This window comes from Carassius carassius, chromosome 22 (assembly GCF_963082965.1).
Source record: "Carassius carassius chromosome 22, fCarCar2.1, whole genome shotgun sequence".
NCBI classification, from domain to species: domain Eukaryota; kingdom Metazoa; phylum Chordata; class Actinopteri; order Cypriniformes; family Cyprinidae; genus Carassius; species Carassius carassius.
The window spans coordinates 10784044-10800584 of NC_081776.1; the positions used below are offsets into that span (position 1 = coordinate 10784044).

Consider the following 16541-nt stretch of genomic DNA (forward strand, 5'->3'; position numbering starts at 1 on the left):
TTTCCTATTCAGCAGCATGAAAATCAAGGCACTGATTCTCTTCATGTCTGCAATGATCTGTAAGTCCACAGCTATGAGAGCACCATTCACTGACATGGATATATCTGATTCTGAGCCCATTCCAGGTAAGATGATGCATTGCAATCGAAACGCTTGATAAATAATTAAAATAAAATCTTGTTAAAGAGTGCTTTGAAAAGCCTATATTACTTTCCAGACTCCAAGCAGCACTATCTCTCAGTGGAGCAGAGGCAGTTTGACGAGCCCAGTTCTTCAGACGACGCAAGCCTTTGTTTTTTCTTCCAAGAAAAAGACGAATCGAGACATATTTCCTGCAAACATCGATTACCACGCAGTAAATTCAACTACAACCCGTTTGGGCTGCGATTTGGGAAGCGAAATGAAGCGCCAACTGACAGACCCAAACACAAGCACCTGCTGCCAATGATGCTTTACCTGAGAAAACAGTCAGAAACTTCTTGAAAATCACATTTCTGTCAGTCTTCATCAGATGGAAAACTGTGGGTAATTTTTTCAGGCACGCCTTGCCTCTTATTATGCTTTTTTTTTATTTCCCAGTCATGGAATTTTATGGCGCGCTAGTTTCAATCAGTAATTGTATTTGTGCAATAAACGTTTTATATTGTTTGATGGCTTCATTAAGTAAATCAAATGTATTTGATTGTTGACAGGGTGCGAATTGGGAGTTGAATAATTTAAAGTTGAATTATTTTTTTTTAACAAATCGGTACATATTCTTTTTAATGCGTTTCAAACATTTTAATAACAGCTTTAGGTTTACAAGTATTTTTAGAGCGAGTATTTTCACCTGGCCGTTTGCTGCAGATCACTTTTATTCAATTCAGAACATTGACAAAAATACTTAAATTTCAGTTTTTCAAACATTTTTTAAATCGTTTTCAAAACTGTTTGCTTAATGTGAAATGGCGCAAACAAAAAAAAACGAGAAAAACCGTTTTAAAATTATTATTGTTTAATTTGCACTTACTGTTTAAAAGTTATACCTCTGAATTTAACCACAGAAAGGTACAAAATATTTGTATTAGTGCATGAAGATGACAAAAACAGCCAACAGACAGATTTGAAAAGATTTATTTATTAACTTCTAATACACACTCCTATGATCGACACTTACAACATGATTCAGAAGAATGAATACATTTGTATCTATTTCACTTCAGTCCCTTCTCCTCTTGAGTTTAACAGAAAGCCACAAGAATGATCCCTTCCCTAACGATCACACTAAATGATGTCCAGACAAGAGAGGTGTTGGTTCTTTCTTCACTGCCCACGCAGAATGACTTGGTTAACAAGTGCAAGTGTGAAGAACCAAAGATCTTTCCCTCTGATCATTCTCTTTAGAAGAAACATTCCACATTTTGGATTATTACGCCTACACTAGCCACCATGAAAAAAAAGCAATCGTGTCCAAAAGTAAGTGAGAAGAAGGAACCCACATAGAGAGCGTGTAAAGATACAGAGGGAGTGTGAACAGAGTTGGGGGAAGCGGTGCAAGGTGTCCAGCGGTTGATCTACAGGTCCTTCAGGTCTTTCTGGATGCCCCACAGAGTGTCTGCACTCTTCTTCAGCTGAGCGATCTCTTTGTCGGTCAGGGTCATGTTGATGACGCTGCCCACTCCACTGCTGTTCAGCACACAGGGCAGGCTCAGGAACACCTCCTCACCAATATCATACATGCCCTGCAGAAGACACAATAGGAAACACGTGAAGTGATCACTAATAATAATAAAAAAAAAAGGATGTTTACACATTTCATCTGTGCAGTTCTGTGACATGGAGGATCATGATTCTACTGCTACTGTAAACTCCGCTCACCTTCACCATGGTGGAGACAGGGTGGACCCTGTTCAGGTTCTTCACCAGGGTCTCAGTCAGGTCGGCCACACTGAGGCCGATGGCCCAGTTAGTGTATCCCTTCAGCCTGATCACTTCATAGGCACTAAGGGAAGATAGCAGCAACTAATTAAGAATAGATATTTATTTTCATTATTTAAGCATGTCATGCAGTTTCAATCCTCGCAGCTGCCATTTCTTTGTTTTTGAACACAAATGGAACATTTGGAATACAAACCCTGCATCCAAATATACTATAGTATTTTGAAAACAGTAGGCGAAAAGTACCCAGATGAGATGAAGATTCTGAAGTGCATTTCTGATTAACATTTTACCATCCCATAAGGTCATGGATTTGAGATGCAAGGTGCTGGTAGGTCATGTGACAATGGCAAAATGGGAGATATTGTATATAGAACCAACTTTTTAAAGTTTAAATCTAAACGTAGTACCTACTAGAAAGTACATGATTTTGGTTGCGTCTTTTTGGAGCTATACAGATGTGGTCACAGTGTAAACTTTGAGTTTTAGTGTAAGAAATACTTCACAAAACCTCCTTTAGTGTTCAAATAATAATAATAAAAAAAGAGACTTCATAAGGGTTTGAACATTAAAATGTGTCTGAAAATTATTTTACCTTCTCAACAGCACTGTGGTCATCTAAAATGCACTGATATATATTCCCAATCAGTAAGAGGACAAAAAAAAAAAAAAAGTGCCCTACCTGTCCACAACCATCTTGTGAACTTCCTTCCAGTTCTCGCTGTCTTTATCTGTGCCGATGTCAGGGTTGAGTTTCTGCAGGCTCACTCCAGCCACATTTACTCCACTCCATACAGGCACTGTTAAACACAAAAACAGCACTTTACGCCGTGACTGACTGAAATCACGCCACATCATGCAGCAGTTCACATTCATCCATCTTATTCTTTCGACCAGCCCTTCATCCTCTTCCTCTGGTTACTCGTTTCCCTCTCAACACCCTATAGCTCATATTTTCCTCTTCATCCAGCTCCCCCTCTCACCGCTGGAGTCTCCGTGCTCTCCCAGGATGTAACCGTTGAAGCTGCTGGAGTGGATGCCCAGTTTCTCAGCCATGATGTGGCGGAAACGAGCAGAGTCCAGGTTGGTCCCGCTGCCGATGACACGGTGCTTTGGCAGACCGCTCAGCTTCCATGTCACGTAGGTCAAAACATCCACTGTATGAACAGACATCCGTAGTTACTATAAATACAGCACAGGAGTCGGAAATGGACATTTTTTTAGAATTTTGCATTCTTGATCTCATTAGGAGCTGCACTATATCTGGGGCTAATATATTATTTGCCATTAACTATGAAAACATATACTGGTATTTCTTCACATTGGTGGTTGTGCTGCACAGCAAAATGTATGTGTGGAGTGTGTTTGTTTGCTCACCTGGATTGGACACCACAATGAGGGTGCAGTCAGGACTGTATTTGACAATCTGAGGGATGATGTGTTTGAAAATGTTGACGTTCCTCTGCACCAGGTTCAATCTGCTCTCACCCTCCTGTTGACGCACTCCGGCCGTCACCACCACGATACGAGAGTTAGCAGTCACAGAGTAGTCTGTCAGCCAAATACAAATCATAAACATACACTGCCATTCAAAACTTTAGATACCTCTATTGAAATAAATATATACCTTCAAGCATTTCAGCATGAAGGCACAGTCCCATTTACCACTCACTGTTCACGGGCAAAATCTAGTCATTTCACTAGATATACATGTGATCTGGAATTTTGTGTCAGGGTGAAAGATAACCCCATGCTGATTTTGCAAGGAGTTCAAGTTGCTTGAGCAGAAGCTGCTTGGTTATGAGTTATTTTTTTTGAGAGAGATGTGCTTCATGGGTCACTACACTATTGACAATAAAAAAACAACAACTGACATTTGTCTAAAATTTCACTATTGTGACCACACCTTATAACTTTAGCTCAAAAATCATAAGGTAATGAGTGGAAAAAATGAGTCCAGGGTTTCCCATACATTCATTAATTTGTGGCGGCCCGCCACAATATCAACGCTGACCGCCACGGATTGATTCTTAAACTATTTAATATGGGTACAATTGTATTTTATTGTAGAGCTGCGCGCTGCTTGCTCCCTCCCTCTCACAAACTGACAACGGAGGCACGCACGACTAGCCCCTCCTCTTCAAACACGATCTGAATCAAAACCTTTATACAGTCTATGATCAAAACATGAGCATGCGTTAGTTAGAGGACGGATTGTTGCCGGTGCTTAATGCTTATTCCCCCAGCGAAGATTACAGATTCCCGCAAAACATTTGTGTTTTTTTTTCCTAAATATCGATAAACAACTATTGCGAAATGACGGCATTTCCATTAACCGATGTTAAGCGACTAAAACGTCATTCTTTTCCTCTCGCGATCAGTCATTCCAAAAATCATGGCAACGGACGTTGGTAGGTTTATATACATCACAGCCACCAGACTAGACATTATATTATTATTATCTCAAGGTTCAAGTTGGTGTGTGTTGGTTTTTGTCCACCTCAATCTCCAGGTTTGTGTGTGTGTCAGAGTCTGTGTGTGTCCACCTCCAGGTCCAGTTTGGTGTGTGTGAGCCTGTGTGTGTGCGTCTTTTTGAATGTTTGAGTGTGTGAGCCTGTGTTTGAGTGTGTCAGTAAGTTTGTGAGTTTGAGTGTGTGTGTGTGTGTGTGTGTGTCCATCTCCAGGTCCAGGTTTGTGTGTGTGTGTGTGTGTGTGTGAGAGCAAAATTTGCAACAAGAAGTCTGTGGAGCAGTCATAGCATAGAAAGTGTAGCAATTGCATAGCAATGTAGCAATAGCAATGTCTTTAAAGGGATAATTCACCCAAAAATGAAAATTCTATCATCGTTTACTCACCCTCAAGTTGTTCCAAACCTGTATGAGTTTCTTTGTTCTGCTGAACACAAAGGAAGATATTTGGAAGAATGTTTGTAACCAAACAGATCTCGGTCCCCATTGACTACCATAGTATATATTTTTTCCTACTATGGAAGTCAATGGGGACCAAGATCTGTTTGATTCTGTCATTCTTCCAAATATCTTCCTTTGTGTTCAACAGAACAAAGAAACTCATACAGGTTTTGAACAACTTGAGGGTGAGTAAACGATGATAGAATTTTCATTTTTGGGTGAACTATCCCTTTAAGGTATCTGACACTAAGTGTTGGCAATGGAAATGTGTACTTGTCACTAAAAATATATGGTATATTTATGATATATTTAACTTAATCCCCCCCCTTACCGGTCCCCAAACACCACACCACCGCAAATAGAATCTAATTCTGTGGCAAACACTGTAGTCCATCTAAACTTAATAAAAATTAATATATCATTTATGATAATCAGATTTTTAACAGTAAGAGTTAGCCCGATGCAATGGAAGTGTGATCCACCCTTATCAGCCACAATCTTAGGGGTCTTGAGGAAAAGGCTGCCATGTTGCAGATCCAGCATCTCGCCCTTCAGTCTATCCTCCACAACATCCACCAGAGCCAGTTCATCTGTAAGCTCCTACAAGACAGAGAACAAAGTGTATGGAACATTATACTAGATTAAATACCTGACACAATAGTATAAAGGTGTGGTCTTGCATGTGAGTGAAATCTGCACAAGGAACGTTTTTGCCATCAAGTGAAACTCCTGATTGCACAGATTTCTATTGCAACCACTGGATTTTGCCAGTGGAACTTCACCAAGCAAAGGTAAATGGGATTCAATGTGATATATTTCAAAATATAAAAGCTTAAAATAACAAAAAAAAAAAAAAAAAAAAAAAGTACTTTGCTCAATACACAAATAAACCTTCATTGGTGATTAAGATGAAGGTCTCTTACCCGGAGCAAGATGCTGACGGCACATGCCATGCCCACCTGCCCCACGCCAACAATTGTGACTTTGTTCCTGGGGGGCTCAGCGGGGCCGCTGGCCAGAGGGGTGATCAGCTTCTCCATTACTGAGGCCATGATCACGCTGGAAGAATGGGACAGATCATGTTCACAATGTAAACTATTAAGAGTGTACAAAAATAGAAAAAGAAAAGTTCAGAGAAAACCACAGTAATCAGTGGGGTAAACCGTAAATGTTAACTAGGTAGAAGTTTCAGTTGGTCAGGCACCAAAGCTGGGTCAACGATACAAGGTCATCCTCACTGTGTAAACCATTACTCCATACTGAGAAAATTACCATATCCTGAATTGCAAGCAGAGGCCCACACAGTAAAATAATTAGCCACTGGAGTAAGGTCACTCTGCCCACCTTTGCTAAATCTAGACAAACTGAAGGAGTGTTTCTACACATACATACAAGATTATTTAGGCAATGTGTGCTCACTTTAGTCAATGACCATTTTTTGTTCATTACAAGCACAAAAGGAAAAGTAAAAATGTATATTATTTAGACTGTTAGAATTCCATCCAATCAAGTTTATTACAGTTGACTAGACAGCTTATGAGCTTGCAAACTCTGACACACACAGCCTTCACGTGAGAAACTAATCCTCAATGGGCTCATGAGGATTATGTCAGACATTAGATATATTCAAGAAAACGTCATATATTGCCACAATAAAATGTGCATCTCTCCCTGGCCATAACACGGTCGTGTGCTTTTATAATCACCCAAGATAAACCTTATCTTGGAATGCTGGCACTGCTTAACTCACTTAATGAACGGAGAGCCGATCATGAGTGGATGCTGATAGCTCTTACAATTTAATTATAACAACAACATATAACGTTACATACATACATACAAACATACACACACACTTCAATTTTGTTATAGTTCAATTATTTTGATATGCATTCAAAACAAGCATAAAATAAATTTTAGATTAAAATGTACACATTTTCTTAAAAAGTTAAAGAAAAAATACTGTATAATTCAAATAAATATATGCTCCTTTTGGATACAATAATAATAGATAGTTTGTTGCAATTTCGTATACAACAGAAAATCACAAATGGTTAAAACTCTTAAGGAGAAAGTATTAAAACTTAATTTGGCGCTATTATGACGCAACCGTCCATACGATTCGGATGCAACGATTGCGTTTGAAAACAAACGGTAAATTGTAAAATCATATCGGTAATCGATCTGCTCTTATTTTAAGCGTCTCGAGTTAATCACACATTCACAGTTAGGCCTCATCCATCAGATCTTTCTAACAAGTCCAAAGTCAAGTTTAGCTTGCTCTGGATTCCTCCATGTTCATGCGTGCACCACATATTCGTCCTTGGCTGCTCATCTAACAATTCGGAATGGAAAAACGATTGTGGCTTCACTTGTAATGCAACAAAAAAACTTTAAACCTCGAGATGTGGTGCACGGAAGTGTTGCATTCATCACTGAACCGCCGATTATCCGCCACTCTTCAATGTCAACGACACTGGTTTAACGTAATGCTAATCGAGAGAATTTATTTAGATGAGACATATGCGAAGCAATAAAACAGTAATTCAAATCATATACATACATTTGTAGCAGGAATATTAAATAAGTATCCTTAGCTGGAGGAAGGGCAGTGAGAGCCGCTGTGCACCGGTGAGAGAGTGCGTGCGCGTTCGCGTGACTCGTGGAGGAGCAGAATTTGAGCGTGCGGCGTTACGCAGAGAGCGTATGATCTTCTGCTACAAGTGCATGCGAAGCCCTTGATGATATGAGGAATATGAAAACAACAGACCGGCCCACTTTCTCATTGGATAGTTGTGTCAAGGATTTCACTACCATCATCATACAAATACTTCCTCTTCACTGACCTTGGTCTTCAATGGCAACTGTTCTAATGCAATATTTGCCACATTAGAGATGTATCCCAGTCAGCACGATGCAAAGTTAAATATTAGAGTTCAAGTTTTGTGATCTTGGTTGCCCAATGGAGAAGGTGGAATTGCATGAAGGGTTATCTCTGTTATGCAACCGAGGCCATGAAAAGGTTTTGAACTGCCTAGTAAACACATCCAGATGACAACAACAAAATTAGTGAAACTTGTGGGAACTCAATTGTAATATATATATAATTAAATATTATAATTATATATATATATATATATATATATAATTATATATATATTTCTTTCTTTTTTCTTTTTTTTAATGCTTGGCTATTTTATGTAAAGAGGGCATATAAGAAACCAAATGTTGAAATACACATGCATGTATGTACATAAACATGCTCTAATTTTTAAAACTCAAAAACTGTTTGATAAAAAATTGTGTTTAAAATGGTTTTATTTAATTTTTAAAATAATTAAGTTGGAGCCATATAAATGTTTACTAAAGAGTGATGTCTATTATAGACAGACAGACAGAAGATAGATAGATAGATAGATAGATAGATAGATAGATAGATAGATAGATAGATAGATAGATAGATAGATAGATAGATAGATAGATAGATAGATGGTTTTATTTAATTTTGGAGTCATATAAATGTTTACTAAAGAGTGATGTTAATTATAGACAGACAGAAGATAGATAGATAGATCAATGCGTTTGTGCTATGGCACCCCAGCAACACAGTTTGCCTTCACATAAACAAACAATATTTCCTTTACTCCTAAATATAATGGGGACCAATGAGGCTCCTGTTCCTCCCACTGGCTTGTCCAATAAGAGCATTTATCAGTCAGTGACATTTGAGCAGCATTAAGGGCTTTGTCATTATTTGCTAAAAGGAAGAATGTGTGTCATACTTTAAAAAAGGGAAAAATATGAAAGATAAATGGAGAAAGATGAAAAGGAAAAGAGGAAGAGAGAAGACATGGAGCTGTGTTTGTGTGTGTGTGTGTGTGTGTCGGGGGGAATATGGGACACGTTGCTGTCTACTTAGTGCTGGGTTTTGTGTAAAGATTGTGTAATAGTGTGTATGGTGTCACAATAAAAAATTTGGAAATTTAACATTTCTATCATTATTTACTCTCCTTCATATGCTCCAAACTCATTTTTCTAAAATGGTTGATTTCTCAAAAATGTCTTGTGTGCCACAAAATAAAGAAAGTCATACAGTTTGGAATGACAGAAGGGTGATTAAATAATGACTGAATATTTATTTATGTGTGTTTACTATTCCTTTATGGCAATCAAACTGCCAAAGAACACTTAAGCATGGTTATCTCACATTCTTTTTATCTAAACTGTGTCAATCCTGCTAAATTTAGATTTTTGTAGACACTAAAAATGACACTTGACACAATGACACAAAATATCCAAGGACAAATACAACCTGTCATGTCACTGAAGTTAGTTATCAGATGCTAGTTAAGAAATTTAAGATAAATATTTATCTATTGCCATGGCTGATAAATGTTTTATGTTTAAACAGTGCAGTAACTGTACACCTCATGGGTTTGCCCCTTACTGACATAATTTACCTAATTTTTTTCTCTCCAGTCAGTGAACCAGTAACCAATCACTGCAGAGTGAGAGAGAGAGAGAGAGAGAGAGAGAGAGAGAGAGCGAGAGACTGTTCTTCATGAGGGTAATGAAGACAGCTGGAACATGAGATATGTATAGGATTCTTCCATGAGTTCTGACTATGAGCTGGCTCTTCAATCTCTCTTATGGAATATTACAGCGGCTGCCAATCCTTTGGTTATTAATAAACCTGTGAGACCCGGTGATAGGACTGCATGCTATTTCAGACTGACCTTTATGAGACAAGGGTTGTGACAATAAAGAGAGACAGACACATTAACTCACACTCATGTGCACAAATACATAGAGTATGGAATTTGCCCACACTATTCTCTTGTTAAGCTGTACTGGTTTTGATCTCTTCTTCTGGCCTAAATGTTCTGCGTCAGCCTTTATTATAAACTATTATAAATGTGGTAAAACTTTACAAAAAGAGTTTCTTTTGTTTACATACGTTATGAATGAAAAATTCTTCTAAAGTATTTATTAATCTTAGCTGATTCCAACATTTACTAATACTTTATTCAAATTAAAAGTTGTATCTATTAATTTTAGTTAATGGATGTGAGCTAACATGGACTAACAATGAACAGTTGAATTTTTATTAACTAATGTTAATACCAATTGATATATACTGTAACAAATGTACTGCTGATTGCTAGTCCATGCATTAAATACAGTTAACAAATGGAACCTTACTGTAAAGTGTAACCATAAATGTATACAAACAGTACCAAATCATTAAAGTTGTAAATTAAACAAAGATAACTGGAGTATATTTCAGTTTTTCTACTTCAAAAAGTCATGTTTATTTAATTGTTACTTGCTGTTACTTCTTAATTGTTTGTGAAAACAGTTGATCAGTTTATTGATATTCTATTGTAGATAGCAGTTTTAATTGTTTATTGTTTTATACACATATACACACACACACACACTTATAAGTAAAAATAAGTTTATACTATTTTATATTTTAAGTTTATATTTTTATCTTATTTCAAGCCTATAATAATTCTGTTTCTAATGTTCTAATTAATTAACTTTCTAATTAAATGTTTCATCCAAACACTGCTGCTTTTCAATTTTTCAAGCCATGACAAACTGAAGTCTAACAGTCAAATTGAACTTGTGTAATTTTACTGCACATGATCACAAGAGCTTCACAAATAGCTGTTGGAACCCTCTATGCACGTGCGTTCACTAAAAATAGTAAAAAACAGTATTTTGCACTCATGTGGGGTTTGATTTATTCATTCATTCCAGTTTGTATGATTTGTAAAACTAAAGTTCGGTTATATACCAAAGGCACAGTGAAATCATGTGCTTTTAACGCACTTTGGATGCTGCATTACTCACTAGGGAGGTGAAGTGGAGCCATTACAGAATGAATGCATTAGTGGCAAAAAAGGTTACACTGAAATGCAACTCAGAATCCCATAACCTTTGACCCTCAGCACCAGTGGCTTAGTGAGAAAATCAGAGAGCATTCGTTTCTCAGAATTCAACTTCAGAGGCCTGCCACTGCAAACCACATTAACAAGACAAACCAAATGGGATATAATGACAAAAATGGAGCACACAGACTATCCCCATCCACACTTATATGTGAACACCCATTCCCTCGCTCTCAAAACTCATACACTCTCATACAGACGACCCAAATGTAGGCACACTCTGTGAAGTGAATGACCCCTCTCTGCTTGGTGTTCCTCTGATAGGATCTCTCTTTGAGAGCTGCACTGAGGTCATGGGTCATCATATTCCTGTTGCTTACATCAAGCTGATGATGATAGAAGAGGAGAGAGAATCCAGGGGCATTGTGACATTATAGTGAGACTGAGCAATCGAGACTCTGTGGATACCACATCTCTTAATGTGACTGAAAAATGCTATAAAACATTCATAAATGAAACTAATTAAAGGTGAATTCAAATGATAATCCAGAGCAGGAGTTTGAATCTTGTTTGCCTTTTGTTAGCAGAACTGGTATGACCTAAAATGTGTACTTGACGTAATGCTTACCTTTCGGAAAATGTCATAACAGCTTCACATGTAATTATTATTATTTATTTAATTATTAAAAATTTTAATAGCTTTTAAAGATCATGTTCTTGTTTTTTTTTTTAATTCTTTAATTTTATGTTTTTGTTTTAATGATAAACTTTTATTTAATAGATCTTTGCATAAGCATTTCTATCACAATCTCATATAGTTTTTTGTATTTTTTTGTATTATGTATATACTATTCTAGAATTTTGAATTAGCCTTTATTAATATAATACATAATAAAATATAATCATTTATATTCTAGTTTTCATTTTTTATATGCTTTTGTCTTTTATTAGTATTTTTTCATTTTTAATTAAATGTTTATTGCGTTATTCGTTTTATTTTCAGTAATTCTAATATTTCAGCTTAAACTTACAGTATTTTATTTCAGTTGGGTGCCACAGCAACATTTGTAATTTTCATTTTTTGTGTTAATATTGTATTAGCTTTATTTCAATTAACAAAAACTTTTAATTCTTTTTAGTTAACGATAAAAACAACGAAACCCTGTTTTAATGCATGCAAATAAGACTATATAATTAAACTACATATAAAATACGTGCATACCAATATTACCTAATTATAGAAAAGTTTTCTATATATAATGTGGAAACACACAATGTCTACAATAATGTCAATAATACCCAAAATTATATTTCCAGTAGATAAATACATTACTCTTTGTGGTTTTAGTTACCTAATGAGAGCAAAACAGTTTGACAAAACACACAGGAGTCACATAAAAATCAACAGATGTTTAGTGTGTGATTGACTTTACTCTAATATTCATACAGGCACACAATGACCCTGGGAGAACCTAATGATAATTAAATACTGCCTTCAACACTGATAAACACTTCAGGGACTGGAGTTTTTTTTGCAAGTGGTGAATGTGGAAAAAATCTCTGACTTTGTTTAGTTACTCAGGATACTGCTGATGAGAGAAAAGTCTAGCAGTCCAGGAGACCCATCTTCCTCTTAAGGGACTCGGGCATCTCAGGGGGCGGTGGACGAGGCAGACGGAAGTACACCTTCACTGAGTCGTAGATGAACCACTGTAGAGCGGTCAGTGTGCCAATCATAATGATTCGAGCAAAAAGACCCTTCCACACACCTGTGGGAAAAACAGTGGCCACATGAACATTCGTTTACACACAGAGTGACTAGACCGCTAATCTATACCTCTTATCTGATGTCATGACACTTAAACATGCCAATAATTAATCAACTGAGATAAAAGAACAAAATGAACTGGTCATTGTTCATTTCTAATGAGATCCCTATTCTAATGGGAATAAACATTAGAACAACAGCCTCCTCTTTTGGTAATAAAGAGTATCACATCCCACTGCAACCTCAGTGAAAAGGTGCTTCAAGGTCTTTTATGAACAATATAATAACAATAAACATGTATAAACAGTTTTTAATCAAATAAAAAAAATGAGAAGGTGAATAAACAATGTTATACAAGATGTATAAATCAAATAGCTTTCGATTTTTTGTTTGAGGGCAAAATTGATTCAGTATAATGTATTACTTATTTTTTAAATACCAAAAAGAATGGGTTCTTTCCTGAGAACTTGCATTCATCCATAAACAATTTAGCCTTCACGAGATATATATACATATATATATATATATATATATATATATATATATATATATATATATATACTCATCTGTATCTTTGATCAGCAAAGTATTTATCTGATCAACTGCTGTTGACTATTATGTTTTATATATGTGTCTGACTCACCTGCGGGGCCCAGCCTTTTCAGCACCTCAACAGCTGAACTGCCTCTCTCTTTATTCAGTACAGACACCACAGAGTCAGCGGGATGGGACACCACAGCACAGAACACGCCAGCTGAGAACAGACATTCAACTTCTATCTCTATTGATGCAAACTTGAGCCAGTTCTCTTTTCAGATATATATATAGCATGCTAACCTGTAGGTCTAAATATTTCTAAATTGTACCTAAGGGCCTAACCACTTTTAAAGTTAACTTACCAATATAACCAGCAACGAAGGTCACCACCAGCTGCTCAGGTTTGGAGCACTCACTACGCGGTTTTGGTACTATGTACTTGTACAGCGTCTCCACGGTTCGCTCGAAACAGGCAAACTTCATCATGGTGTAGGGAATCTGCCTCAGCCACAAGGGAAAAACACCTTTATAGAACCTGCACAGACAATAACACCCACAATCAGGACTCCAGCATGTTTTTATCTACTAAAGAACCTTTAGGTTCTCCACGTAACTAATGGTGTTGATTAAAATGCCTTCATTTTTATGAATGTAATGCAGTCAATGACTCACATTTTGTACAGTTTGGTTAGCCTTAACACTCTAGATATCTTTTTAAAGAAATAAATACATAAACTGTGCTTGATGCATTATGTTTATTCAAATACAAAACCTAATAAAAGTTAGTAATTATATCTGAAAATATTATGTTATATATAAATGTGTGTGTGTATTACATATATAAAGAATACCTTTATTTATACAATATATAGCCCTGTATAAACATTTAGAAGATACATTTGCCTCATTTTAACTATAATTGGAAATAATGAATTTTTGTATAGAAAAGGTAAATATGGCCTAGATTCATGAAATCTTATTAAAGAATAAATATTACTGAAATAAAATGTAGCATTCACTTCATTAACAAAAAAAGTTTATTTGGTATGTTATTGACCTTCGGGGAATGCAAGTGTGGCCCCTGAGTGACGAGTACCAGAGGGTTAAGGATCTACTCACGCTTTTAGCCCCTCCTCAGCATGCATTTTGGGGGCGCACTCTCTCAGGGTGTTAGCATAGCCGGGCTGCGTCTGGATACGCACTTTACATGCTTCCATAGGAGCCAGTGCAATATCAGCAAAAAATTCAGCACTGGCAGATGCGGCCAGATACACTGAAGTCCTCCACAAATAAGCATTCTCCTGCTCACCAGACCAAAAAACAAACAAACCAAAAATGACAGCAGTTAGCTGGTGATCTATCACAAATGAATGTGCAAAAATATGTCAAATTAAGCATTTTGGAATGATATTTGCAGGTTGTCTTTGTATCCCAAAGACGACTTACCTCTCCAAGCATGTCATTGTAAAGGACTTTAAAGACTTCATAGAAACCAAACTTGCAAAGGCCTTGCATGGAGTAACCAATGAATGTAGGAGCCCACCCTTTGCCCAGCCCCCTCAAGCCATCCTCTCTCAGGGTGACTGAAAAACCATTGAAAATAGACTTGTACTTAACCGGGTCCACCTGGAGGAGAATAGAAATGATGCATTTGCCCAAATCAGGTTACACAGTCAGTCAAAACATGTTGGTAACTTCTCTAATGTAACATTAAAACATCTTGAAACTAAAGAAGTAAAACAGACACCTGTATGCGGCATTTAATGAGGTCGAGGGGCACGACTGCTGTGTGTGTGAGACCACAGCTCAAAACCCCACCGAAACCGCAGAGGGCGTAATATTTATTTGACCCATATTCACAGCTCACATCTGCATCTGAGGGACAAAAACACACATTTAACAACAAAACTGCTCACCAACATCAATACTGTGTGTGATAAAACAGAGGACAAAATTGTTTGAATTAAGAAAAAAAATTGTGAGTTTCAGTCCGATCCAAATTATATATTTCTGAACCGGATATTGTGCCTTTCTCGAGTTCAACTCACTAATTCAGTGAACTGTTTGCAGCAGTTACCAGTGAATAACTGAATAAATTGAGTTTGTCACACAAAACTATGATACGACTGCAGAAGAGTTCCATTATTTATATAAATTTTATATTCTTTACAAACCATTTGAACTACAATCATGATGATTTTGCAAGCTTTGTCCTCACTTATTGCAATTGCATATAGAAACCCATCAGCACAAAAATGTCTTCTTTTGTGTCCCGTGGAAGGAGAAACAGGAATATAATGATATTTGGGGTCAACTATTCTTTTAACAGGAAATAGGCGTCCTACATATTCAAATGCAATATTTTCTTGAGAAAAAGGGTCTAGGAATTAACAGGCAATCATGACAAGGTAAAGTCTATTAGCCAGACATGTAATCCTTGTGGAGGAGGTGAATTCTTTACGAATGGAATGACGAGCATTCTGACAGTCAGAGTTCACTTTAAATATAGTAGTATATTTCCACTCGGCATCATCACAATGCCAGCTAGCCAAAAATTTTACAACACATAATAACTACCATAAAAACAATAAAATTATCTATTTTGCACAAAAGTCATATTTCATGTCTACTACTTTCTGCAACCAACTTTCCAATTCAGAAGACAAAGAAGAACTTCTTACCAGCATAAGCTGCTGCAGCAAGTTTGCGTTTTATCTGTCGGCTCTCTTGTTGCTGATCTGGTTTCATGAGAAACAGAGGAGTCTGGAAAGGATTCGACCGTGCCAGATGTGTAAGGGTGGTTGGGTACATTTTCACCAGGGTTTACTGCTAAAACAGACAGGTGACAATTCAAATCAAACAAAACTAAGCCGATTGCTTAGAAACAAAGCATTTATCTCTCATTGACATAGTTGAGAAATTCATATTGAAAGAAACAGTCCACTCACTTGGTTGTAAAGAAACGTTGCCTCCTGGGTGCATCAGCGGCGAGCGAATCTAAGACATCCGATGACCTCGGACTTAATCCCCCTGACCTTCTGTGACGTCATCACACTGAGAACGAACATCAATTCATTTCAAAGAGGAATTATGGGCCTAACTAGCATTCATAAAAATGAACAAAAAAATACAAATACACCACTTTATTGGTGTAAATATGTGTCCAGCTAAATTATAGTAACTGATGGCTAAGTCACAATGCAAACTTCAGCTCATGGTAGCGTGTGTGAGCTTATTACGCACAGCAGTGGCTGGTGTAAGGCGATTAAACTCAATGAGACGGTCTATTCCTGGACCTTGCAGTTATATCCTCCTTACGTATCCCAGATCAAAGTAAGGTCAGCCTTTCCAGTGTCTCTGTGAAGAACTGCAGCAAACCCATTCGCTCAACCTGAAGACAATGCATTAAGTAGAGGAAAGTGCTAATAAATGAGGTCAAACATATACACGCACTTATCCAAATAAACCAGCCAACTGAGACGTAGCTGATATGAGGTAAACTGATTTATTAAA

General features: G+C 37.0%; 2 protein-coding genes across 4 annotated transcripts; both read right to left on the reverse strand.

Moving 5' to 3' along the window:
- Positions 1 to 1101: 1101 nt before the first annotated feature.
- On the reverse strand, positions 1102 to 7658 carry LOC132098924 (L-lactate dehydrogenase B-A chain-like). Of its 2 annotated transcripts, XM_059505213.1 has the most exons (8): positions 7390 to 7406; positions 5750 to 5885; positions 5309 to 5426; positions 3295 to 3468; positions 2901 to 3074; positions 2600 to 2717; positions 1858 to 1981; positions 1102 to 1721 (listed from the first exon to the last, which is right to left on the reverse strand). In XM_059505213.1, the coding sequence occupies exons 2-8, from the start codon at positions 5876 to 5878 to the stop codon at positions 1554 to 1556; spliced, it is 1005 nt and encodes a 334-aa protein (XP_059361196.1). In that variant the 5' UTR covers positions 5879 to 5885; positions 7390 to 7406; the 3' UTR covers positions 1102 to 1553. The 2 variants fall into 2 exon arrangements, with proteins under 2 accessions (XP_059361196.1, XP_059361197.1); XM_059505214.1 differs by lacking the exons at positions 1102 to 1721; positions 1858 to 1981; positions 7390 to 7406 and adding an exon at positions 7597 to 7658 and having other exon boundaries at positions 2596 to 2717.
- A 4462-nt stretch (positions 7659 to 12120) lies between these two features.
- LOC132098925 (solute carrier family 25 member 3-like) lies at positions 12121 to 16261 on the reverse strand. Of its 2 annotated transcripts, none has more exons than XM_059505216.1 (8): positions 15977 to 16261; positions 15710 to 15854; positions 14776 to 14903; positions 14475 to 14654; positions 14148 to 14329; positions 13391 to 13563; positions 13135 to 13245; positions 12121 to 12492 (listed from the first exon to the last, which is right to left on the reverse strand). In XM_059505216.1, the coding sequence occupies exons 2-8, from the start codon at positions 15837 to 15839 to the stop codon at positions 12329 to 12331; spliced, it is 1068 nt and encodes a 355-aa protein (XP_059361199.1). In that variant the 5' UTR covers positions 15840 to 15854; positions 15977 to 16261; the 3' UTR covers positions 12121 to 12328. The 2 variants fall into 2 exon arrangements, with proteins under 2 accessions (XP_059361199.1, XP_059361198.1); XM_059505215.1 differs by having other exon boundaries at positions 15710 to 15857.
- Between the last annotated feature and the right edge of the window lie 280 nt (positions 16262 to 16541).